General features: G+C 43.1%; 1 protein-coding gene across 4 annotated transcripts; it reads left to right on the plus strand.

Annotated features, from left to right (window-relative positions):
* The first annotated feature begins 179 nt into the window (after positions 1-179).
* LOC112258746 (transmembrane protein 184B) lies at positions 180-8,814 on the plus strand. 4 transcript variants are annotated; one of them, XM_024433298.2, is made up of 9 exons: positions 183-617; positions 3,070-3,283; positions 5,119-5,284; positions 6,252-6,342; positions 6,499-6,666; positions 6,858-7,027; positions 7,204-7,398; positions 7,807-7,833; positions 8,124-8,814. In XM_024433298.2, the coding sequence occupies exons 2-9, from the start codon at positions 3,215-3,217 to the stop codon at positions 8,351-8,353; spliced, it is 1,116 nt and encodes a 371-aa protein (XP_024289066.2). In that variant the 5' UTR covers positions 183-617; positions 3,070-3,214; the 3' UTR covers positions 8,354-8,814. The 4 variants fall into 4 exon arrangements, with proteins under 4 accessions (XP_042182864.1, XP_042182862.1, XP_024289066.2 ...); XM_042326930.1 differs by lacking the exon at positions 5,119-5,284 and having other exon boundaries at positions 180-310; XM_042326928.1 differs by lacking the exon at positions 5,119-5,284 and having other exon boundaries at positions 181-617.
* The last annotated feature ends 2,687 nt before the right edge of the window (positions 8,815-11,501 follow it).

Raw genomic sequence — 11,501 nt, forward strand, 5'->3', positions numbered from 1 at the left:
AGGTAATTCTTTTGAAGTCATTTTGATGTTTCTTTATTATTTAAGAACTAATGTAAAATTTAACAGACCTAGGATCAGATCTGGCCGTAAATGTGATTCGACTCCAAATAGATGTAGCCTATCGCATGCACGTTGTCACAAATCACGACCCATCCACTTCCTGGCCCTAGCTGTTCATTGGATGTGATTGGTGTAAACAGGAGGCTACATCTCATTCTATAGTACCTACGCTACGTAATGGACAGGACCGAACGGAGTTGATCTACTGTGGCTAATCCTAGTGGATTCCGTCTGTGTGGCAAACGCCTAGGTAGGAGAAAGGAATGACGGCGTTTACAGAGCAGGACAAAACTGATATGTTACCTGTATTGTTCATAACAGAATGAAGAAAATACCAAGACACACTCAAATTAGATGCAAGCCATAACAGATTTTAAAAAAACGGATTTAACTCTTGGATCAGAACGGAAAGATTTCTAGTTGAACAGGACTGGAAAATGAACATGGATGTCGGAGTAACGATGGCATCTTTGTGTAGTTAAATCAATTTCTATCTTCTTTCTGGCACTAAAACTGCGCCGGCCGAAGTTTGCTCTATATTCAACTATCGATTATAGGTAAAGTGATTTTACTTGCCCATTTGAAGAGAAATAAAATGGATTAAAGTAATGTATTGTTTTACTGCATTAGTGGTTACTACTATGTTTCTCTTCTGAAAACAATGTTTCTCTGCCAGTTGTTTAGCCTCTTGGCATGAATAGACCTCCCGAGTGGCGCAGCGGTCTTAAGGCACTACCTGAAAAGTCCCTGCAAAACACCAGTCTCAACTCAACAGTGAAGAGGCAACTCCGGGATGCTGGCCTTCTAGGCAGAGTTGCAAAGAAAAATACATTTCTCAGACTGGCCAATAAAAAGAAAAGATTAAGATGGGCGAATGAACACAGACACCGGACAGAGGAACTCTGCCTAGAAGGCCAGCATCCCGGATTCGTCTCTTCACTGTTGACTTTGAGACTGGTGTTTTGCAGGTAATATCTAATGAAGCTGCCAGTTGAGGACTTGTGAGGCGTCTGTTTCTCAAATTAGACACTAATGTACTTGTCCTCTTGCTCAGTTGTGCACTGGGGCCCCCCACTCCTCTTTCTATTCTGGTTAGAGCCAGCCAGTTTGTGCTGTTCTGTGAAGGGAGTAGTACACAGTGTTGTACGAGATCTTCTCGCATGGAATAGCCTTCATTTCTCAGAACAAGAATAGACTGATGAGTTTCGGAAGAAAGTTCTTTGTTTCTGGCCATTTTGAGCCTGTAATCTAACCCACAAATTCTGATGCTCCAGATACTCAATTAGTCTTAAGAGGGACAGTTGTATTGCTTCTTTAATCAGGACAACAGTTTTCAGCTGTGCTAACATAATTGCAAAAGTGTTTTCTAATGATCAATTAGCCTTTTAAAATTATAAACTTGGATTAGCTAACACAACGTGCCTTTGGAAAACAGGAGTGATGGTTGCTGATAATGGGCCTCCGTACTCCTATGTAGATAATCCATTTAAAAAATCAGCTGTTTCCAGCTACAATAGTCATTTACAACATTAACAATGTCTACACTGTATTTCTGATAAATTTGATGTTATTTTAATGGACAAAAAAATTTGCTTTTCTTTCAAAAACAAGGACATTTCTAAGTGACCCCCAAATTTTGAACAGTACAAAGGTAGTACACTGGACCTTTACTCATCCTGTATTAGCCATCTGTAGTGCGTGCAAACAAATTCTAATCAGCACCACCATCCCCCCACACACAAAACACTTGACTTTATGCCATTGAAACTTTTTTTTCTTCTTGTTGCTGCCAAGCGTCATCTATTCCCTACCTGCAGAATTTCATTTTCTTCCTCTTTTCTCAGCCACTAGCTGGCTGTGACCCATTTCATTACCTAATATTATTACCGCACTCACACACTTCCATCTGTTGCTTTATGTGTTCCTCAGTCTGTCAGGCAGCCACATCATTCTACTGACTGCCCTTTTTCCTTTCAAATGAGACACAATGTCCCTTTGCCTCAGCAGAACTTCACTTCCCAGCTGTGTGTCCCTCTGTCTGCCACTGATGCATTCACTCCAGCCCTTTTCTGCATGCTGATCTGCTGATTCTCTGCAAACCAATACAAATGACCCCTATATATCTATCTATCACACACACACACACACACACACACACAGCTGTGTGTTTGCATGCCTGTGTGTGTGGAAACAATATACTGGCACAGTTTGTCATGACTCATGCTATGCTGCTGTTAATGTGACTTATGGTTGCTATGCGGTTTGGCAGCCAAGCCCTGATAGGTCAGTTTAGACACGTCCTCTATGTGCTGTCCACTGTTGTGGTCTCAAGGTCTTTGTTGTGCTTGGGAAATGCATTATGAGTCATAGCAGGCTATTTTTAGTCTCACGTGTTATTGTGTGGCCTTTTGAAGTGGACTGTATTTCTTATTTTTCTATGATTATGCCAATGACAGCACCAACTGACGTTGAGTTTGTTATCGCCTTGCAGATCCTGGCAATACAAACATCTGATGCTAAACTATGTTTGAAATAGGAATTCATGATGACAAAATGCAATTTTTGTATTTTCCTTGTATTTGGTCTTCTATAGGAAAATACTGTAGTTAACAGAAAAGTTGAATGATACAGTACATGCTTTCAGATCAGCCTGTTTAACCCAAAACTGTCAATAGAAACCAAATTATGTTAGACAGGAGGGAAAAGCCCTGTCTATACAGTTTAGTAGTAGGGTGAAACACTGGTTTGACAGTGGTCTCTCTCCATCTCTCTCTCTTTCTGACTCTTCGGTAAACAGTACGACACACCTGACTCATTGTGTCTTTCTTCATCAGATGCTCTCATCAACGTAAATTACAGTACCGATAACTGGTTGATGATTGATGGTTACAGTCTCTCCAATAAGGCTCTGCTTTCCACATGTACAGTATAACTGGAACGTATGTCTACACTGTTTATGTATCATTAATGTAGACAAAGGATGTGTTCTCTCTGTTCGCTGGTCTCCAGATGAGTCGTCTATGGAGGCGTGACATGCCCCTGTCTGATCGGCTAGGACTACCCCCTGGTCCCCGTCCCACCATGCCCCCCGGGCCCAAACATCTCCTGGTTCCCAGAGGCCCCCCAGCTGACCTCAGAACAGCCCACCTTCCTGATGACCCCCGCTGCCCAGGCCGTGTCAGGCTTCTTCGTCTGGACCGCCCTACTCTTCACCTGCCACCAGGTAATACACGCACACAGACAGACACACACTGTATCACCGTCTGGTACGGCAACTGCACCGCCCGCAATCGCAGGGCTCACCAGAGGGTGGTGCGGTCTGCCGACCCATCACCGGGGGGGGCAAACTACTTGCCCTCCAGAACACCTACAGCCCCCGATGTCACAGGAAGGCCATAAAGATCATCAAGGACAACAACCACGAGAGCCAGTGCCAAAGCTGGGCCCGAGAGACTGAAAAACAGCTTCTATCTCAAGGCCATCAGACTGTTAAATAACCATCACTAGAACCTTAGAGGCTGCTGCCTATAGACATAGACTAGAAATCACTGGCCACTTTAAGGAATGGAACACTAGTCACTTTAATAATGTTTACATATTTTGCATTCCTCATCTCATGTGTATATACTGTATTATATTCTACTGTATTTTAGTCTATGCCACTCCATCATTGCTCGTCCAAATATTTATATATTTTTAATTCCTTTACTTTAGATTTGTGTGTATTGTTAGATATTACTTGTTAGATATTACTGCACTGTTGGCGCTAGAAACACACCCGTAATAACATCTGCATGTGACCAATAAAATTGTGACCAATAAAATTGTATTTGATTTGACTTCCCCACATCTCTAAACAAAACACTCAATCCACTAAAAATAAACACCATTTGGTGTTTCTGTCGACATTTGGCTGTGGCCGACTCAGGTGTCTAGGTGTTGTCTGTCCCTGTAGGTCATACAGTGGAGGAAGGGAGGGTTATGTAACTACAGGTTCCACCTGGGGTGATGCTGGAGGAATAGATGCATCTGCGCAGTGCTCAGAGAGCACAGGTTGCCTAGCAACAACACACAATCTCTGTTTGTTTAACTGAACAAGTCAACACATACTGCACACACCCACCGCGTCAAAGGCTACCTGTCCTTCTGTTGGGAATGAGAGTCTGCTGGTATCTTACAAGTTTTGTTTCTTACTCTCTCCCTCTATTTCTATCCCCACCCTCCTCTCTCTATATACACTGAATGTTCATTTTAGTCATTTAGCAGACGCTTCTGTCCAGAGCGACTTACAATAGTGAGTATCAACATTAGGAACACCATGACAGACTGACCAGGTGAAAACTATGATCCTTTTATTGATGTCACTAGTTAAATCCACTTCAATCAGTGTAGATGAAGGGGAGGAGACAGGTTAAAGAAGGATTTGTAAGCCTTGAGACAATTGAGACATGGATTGTGTATGTGTGCCATTCAGAGGGTGAATGGGCAAAACAGATTTAAGTGCCTTTGAACAGGGTATGGTAGTAGGTGCCAGGCTCACTGAAGAACTGCAACGCTGCTTTGCTTGACACACTCAAACCGTGTCTTTCTCTCCCTCCCTCTTTCCATCTCTGTCTCCCTCTCCTTCCCTCCCTCCATCTCTGTCTCTCTCCTTCCCCCCCCTCTCTCTCTCTCTCTCTCTCTCCCCCTTTCTCGCCACCTCCCTCCCTCCCTTTCTCGCCATCTCTTTCCCTCCCTCCCTTACTCCCTCCATCTCTGTCTCTCTCTCTCTCTCTCTCCTTCCCTCCCTCCCTCCCTCCCCCTGACTCTCCCTCCATCTCTGTCTGTCTCGCTCTCCCTCCATCTCCTTCCTTCCTTCCCTCCATCTCTGTCTGTCTCGCCCTCCCTCCCTCCCTCCCTCCCTCCCTCCCTCCCTCCCTCCCTCCTCCCTCCCTCCCTCCTCCCTCCCTCCCTCCCTCACTCCCTCACTCCCTCACTCCCTCACTCCCTCACTCCCTCACTCCCTCACTCCCTCACTCCCTCCCTCCCTATCTCTCTCTCTCTCTCTCTCTCTCTCAGATCTACATGCACCTGCGGTACTACAGTTCTCCTAATGAGCAGAGACACATTGTGCGGATCCTCTTCATTGTGCCCATCTATGCCTTTGACTCCTGGCTCAGCCTCCTCTTCTTCACTAATGAGGAGTACTATGTCTACTTTGACACCGTCAGGGACTGCTATGAGGGTAAGAGACTAGCGTAGAACAGAACTGAATGGCTTCACCATGGAGATCAGCTGTATTGTGATACTTCCTCACCCAGTGTGTGGAGGTCATGGTGCAGCCCCATGGACAGATGGCTAAATGTTGCTCTGCCTCAGCGCTATCTCTTGTTGTTCTGAGGCCTGCCCAGATTTCTGTGTAGGAAAACCTGTTGCATGGCAACCCTGTTCACCCTACAGGGCAGCCCTAATGATGAGGTCTCAACCAAACTTGCTGGGACACACACACACACACAGAGAAAGAAGACAACCTGCACCGTTATCAGCGAGTCAGCTGTTTATCTGGTCTGGCTTATGCAATACTCCTAGTCAGAAGGTACACACTCACCAACACACACTCTGACACTCACCCTCCCATACTGTCTGTTACACACCCAACACACACTCGGACACACACCCTCCCATACTGTCTGTTACACACCCAACACACACTCGGACACTCACCCTCCCATACTGTCTGTTACACACCCAACACACACTCGGACTCACACCCTCCCATACTGTCTGTTACACACACTTGAATCCCCCTTCAGGGGTTAATAGATAGTACAATGGTGTATAGTGTGTTGGTCATATGCAGTGAGGGATCAGGGCTGGGCATTTCCTCTATCTGTCATATTGGTCACATTGATGCACTACAGACAGAGAAGGTCATAGACAGGCCACTGGATACATCCTGTAGGTGGTCTTTAATTTGTTCAGTCAAAGGTGAGAATGGATTGTGTGTGTGTGTGTCCATTTCCTTTGATATGACAGTCATGGTCTTATCTTGTCTCTTGGAGGAATGGAAGAGTACTGGGTTTGAGATTTTGTTCCATGACCATATTAGGAGGGCAATTATGATGTTAAACATGTCCGAGTAGTTTAAATGTTTGTGTTGTTGACTTCTTAAGTGGTCCCTTTTTGACGATGTGTGTGTCTCTCCTGTGCAGCGTTTGTCATCTATAACTTCCTCAGCCTGTGTTATGAGTACCTGGGAGGAGAGAGCGTCATCATGGCTGAGATCAGAGGAAAACCTATTCAGTGAGTCTTTTCTTCCACTCGTGTGTGTGTGTGTGTGTAATCTGTCTGTGTGTATAGTCAGTGTGTGTGTAGTTTTGTGTAGTCTATTTGTGTGTGTATGTTGAACATCTCATTACCTGACGCTGTATTTAACAATGTGTTTTCCTGCGTCCCCAGGTCCAGTTGTATTTACGGTACGTGCTGTCTCTGGGGGAGGAGTTACTCCATTGGGTTCCTGCGGTTCTTTAAGCAGGCCACGCTACAGTTCTGTGTGGTCAAACCCCTCATGGCCATGGTCACAGTCATCCTACAGGCCTTTGGAAAGTACCGCGACGGAGACTTCAAGTATGATACTGTGCTTCTTCTTAAGCAATCGTAGAATATCTCATACCAATTCTTTATAATAAGACTTTCAATTACCCAAAATACACTGTGCTTCTGTGTGGCTAGATGTCAATCCAGTGATACAGGTTCGTCCTAATGCTGGTTTACACTCAAATCTAATCAACTGTCATGTCCCTGTCTGTCCCCCCCAGTGTGAAGAGTGGGTACCTGTATGTGTCCATCGTCTACAACATCTCAGTCAGCCTGTCTCTCTACGCCCTCTTCCTCTTCTATTTCTCCACCCGGGACCTGCTCAGCCCCTACAGCCCCCTGCTCAAGTTCTTCATGGTCAAATCTGTCATCTTCCTCTCCTTCTGGCAGGGTGAGACACACACACACACACACACATACACACCAAGCATCTAAATACAGATTGACATTTTTAGGTAATTGAAGCGCTGTTGGCAATTGATTATGAATGAGGTCATTCATATCATATCCATACCCAAGTCAATATTATCAATATTTGTTAATTAATCTCTGTTTATTTTCCATCAGGCATGTTGCTGGCCATCCTAGAGAAGTGTGGGGCCATCCCCAAAATCAACTCACCCGAGGTGTCAGTGGGAGAGGGAACGGTTGCCGCCGGTTACCAGAACTTCATCGTCTGCATCGAGATGTTCTTTGCCTCCCTGGCCCTGCGTCATGCATTCACATACAGGATCTATATGGACAAGAGGCTGGACTCTCAGGGTAAGGAGACTGAGTTTTAGTTGTATTATTTACTGTGGCGTCGACCTACTTGACATTGGTCTAGGTCATTGGACTGTGGTACTGTAATATTTTCACATTTTGCAGATCTTCTCTCTATAATATGATGTCAGGTCTTCTCTTGTCACTGACTCACACTCTCTTTTCTCTCTGTTCCCTTGTCAACATACGTTTCCAAATGTGTCCTCGTCCTCTACATACTCCTTTATTTTCCTTTATCATCTTTCATTCATCTTTGTTTTTGGAATACCTCCTTTCCTTCATTCTTTTTATAAACTCCTATCTTGGTTCATTGGTCATCCCTCCTCTTCCTATACTCTGGGTCATTTTGTCTTTATTATTCTTCTTCCCATATAATTTCTTTCTCTTTCCCCATGCTGTGTTATCAAGGCCCAGTTCCTATGTATGGAGAGTCTGGTAGGTCTGCCACTGAGTCTCTTACTCAGCTTTACGCTTCTTTCTACTTCTTTACAATCCTATGTTCAATGTTGTGTTCCCTTTGTCTTACTTTCTATGAAAAGTTGCTTTCTGTCAAATCAGTGGTTGTCCTTGTTGCTGTTTTTACATTCACTGCAGCCAGCTTCCAGCAGTGATTTCTCACTGTGTTTACGTTTGACATTATTCACAATTACTATACAACTCCTACTTGACCTTTTTGATATTTTATCTCTTACCTGTTGTCCTTTCCTCCACCCCCCTATTCTCAGGTCGCTGTGCCCCCATGAAGAGCATCTCCAGCAGCCTGAAGGAGACGATGAACCCTGGAGACATGGTCCAGGATGCTATCCATAACTTCTCCCCGGCCTACCAGCAGTACACCCAGCAGTCCACCCTGGAACAGGGTCACTCTGCCCCGCCTGTGTCCCGCACCATCAGCACCATCAGCACCCGCGACAACGAGAAGACCCTGCTGCTCAGCTCGGATGATGAGTTCTAAGTTAACACACACCAGCCCCAGCCAATCACCTCTTTACTGACTGTTGGGGTGAGGTACTACCTCCTGGTCTTATGGAGTATTGGTAGGGGATTTAAAGTGTGTTGTTTGGGGTTGGCATCGACCTCAATACAGGGATACAGGACCATATCACTTAGCCTGGTCCATTCAATATCCTCTACTACACACAATTCAGGACTTTACAGGAACTCTTCTCTTGGTAGAATATACGCTTATTGGGAACTTGATGTTATGGTTGACACCATTGTCTAGAAAAACTTCAATGGTTGGTTATATAGGACTTATAGGGATTTTCTGAGAGAATTATACTTCACTTATTAGAGAGACATTTATGGTTTGAATAAAAGTGATTTTATCGTTACAAAATGTGTCTGCTAGCTAGCTAACATCCAATGACGATGATGGCCCATACTATATTTATATTAAAGTACTTTGGCTATGGATGGCATTTTATTTGTCGTTTTGGTTTAAAATGTTCAGTTTTAAGACCATTCCCCATGGTGACAATTTTTAAAGTTGATTTTAAAGCGATGGTGTGGGGGAGTGGTTTAGGGGAGAACCAGCTGTGTGGACTGGAGTATGGGACAGGGACAGATGAGAGAGGGGGATGGAAAGGGGAGGGATAATGGTTGGTTTGACAGCACTTGATCGGATTCCAGATGAAGAGGACTGCTCCAGTGTTTAGTGGCTGTAGCATGCAGACCAGCAGGATGAGGGCAGACGAGCAGTGTGGTAGTCTGGATTATACTGTTGTAATTGGGGCATTATTTGTATGGTGAGGATTAGGCCTTCATCCAGCGAGGCTCACTCTGTCACCAGACCTCTGCTGGCCTCTAATGTAGGTTAAAGTCATGTAGGGTAAACACCTTAGTGAAACCGATCGGTGTGATCAGACAACGCAAGAAGTTAAGAAGTAAAGTTAGATGTCATGCTACTTGGTTATAATGTAGGACATTTTTATATACTTACAATTCCAATTAGACAAACACTGCACAATTTCAGACAAATAAAGTGTAACTCGATACAATAAAATATTCAGCTTTGTAATGAAGTGTGGGTCAGTTTTAGACTCACTTTTAGTGTGGTATACATGTTTTCATTACACAGAAGTGAATGTTCAGTGCTTACAGAGAAAATAAATTGCGTTATCCATAGTTTAGATTTTAGTTTATTCTAGACAGTAGGGGCACAACTTTGATTTGAGACGTGGGAGGGGGGGACATATATATATTTTCAGTCAGATAAACACTCCAAACTGCCTACCCGACCGCTCAGAGCCGTCCGCATGGTCCTAAAGCACACTGACTTTTAGATTAAAAAAAAAAATCACATACCAATGATAAAACGGGGGGACAAATGCAATTTCAGAATGTGGGGGGGATGTCTACCTGTCCCCGGTAAAAGTTGTGCCCCTGGTAGTGAGTAATACGGGACTGGCTGCCATTATACAGTAAAGACACGTTGAGTCCATGCTCCATGCTTATATTTGGTCACTTGACACAGGCAGACACACACACAAATCTATCAAACACAGACTGATCATGGTAACACGTTATGCTTGCAGCCTACACATTCTGTCTGCTAGAGAAAGGAATGCCGTGTCGTGGAGTGCCAACCTCCATCTATCCTGACCTCTCAATTTTTGCTGTGTGTGAATGTGTGATAGCTCGGCCCAATATGCGTAGGAAAGCCAGGGTCCAGAGAGGCTATTGTCTGTTGGATGGGTCAATATTTCCCATTAAGCAGGGGTGGAAAAAGTACCCAATTGTCATACTTGAGTAAAAGTAAATATACCTTAAAAGAAAATGACTCAAGTAAAAGTGAAAGTCACCCAGTAAAATCATATTTGAGTAAAAGTTTTAAAGTATTTGGTTTTAAATATACTTAAGTATCAAAAGTAAATGTAATCGCTATAATATACTTAAGTATCAAAGTAAAAGTATAAATCATTTAAAATGGCTTATATTAAGCAACCCAGATGGCACGATTTTCTTGTTTTTTATTTATTTACGGATAGCCAGGGGCACACTCCAACAGTCAGACTCATTTATAAACCAAGCATTTGTACTGCCAGATCAGAGGCAGTAGGGATGACCAGGGATGTTCTCTTGATAAGTGTGTGAATTAGACAATTTTTCCTGTCCTGCTAAGCATTCTAATGTAATGAGTACTTTTGGGTGTCAGGGAAAATGTAAGGAGTAAAAAGTACATTATTTTCTTTAGGAATGTAGTGAAGTCAAAGTAAAAGTTGTCAAAAATATAAATAGTAAAGTGCAGATACCCCAAAAAACGACTTAAGTAAGTACTTTAAAGTATTTTTACTTTAAGTACTTTACACCACTGCCATTAAGGTATGGTCAGAATGTCTGCTTTAATTATAATGTGGAGGCCAGTGTGTAGCATGTTATGGAACTAAACTAGGCCTTGAGAGGAAAGGCCAGAGAGCTTATTATGATGTCTCCTGTAACATTCAGTTGAGTCCTCTAACACGTTGAATATATTATGATGGTTTGGACTCATCCCCAAACATTTAGAGTTTCTGGTAGAGAGAGAATCACACCACAAGACCATTTCATTCTCCATTTTCTATTTTTCTGATATCTTCTCTCTCTTTATCTAGTCCTGCATTTTATTAACCAGATGTAGAAGACTCAAGATGTCGCTCTATAAACTCTCTTCTTTTGACTAGTTTTCTGTATTATGTCATAAAGCTGCTGATATTATGCTTCTGTTTTTCATCTAAATAATATTCAGAGAAAAAAATATTATTTGTTTTAAAGGAGTCTTGTCATTATTATGCTATTTCATATTCAATAGTGTTTTTAGAACTTGGTTGTTTCTTAGATGTCTTATGATTTTATGATAAATATAGCTCCAAATCACAAGTGAAAGAGTGGGAAATCTTATGGGGAGACATATCTGCTTTTCTCTTCTGAAAGTAAATTTGACATGAACATTATATCTGCTTTTCTCTTCTGAAAGTTATTTTAACCTCCCTAGTCAACAGTAGTTGTAGTTCCCTAAAGAAACCGCTCCCTGCTGTTATACACTATGGTTTCATTCTTCTCCTTTCTGCTTCCCTCTCATACATTATGAAACCTGCCAGTGGGGAAGAACTGGCAAAAACAGC

This window comes from Oncorhynchus tshawytscha, linkage group LG01 (genome assembly GCF_018296145.1).
Source record: "Oncorhynchus tshawytscha isolate Ot180627B linkage group LG01, Otsh_v2.0, whole genome shotgun sequence".
NCBI lineage: Eukaryota > Metazoa > Chordata > Actinopteri > Salmoniformes > Salmonidae > Oncorhynchus > Oncorhynchus tshawytscha.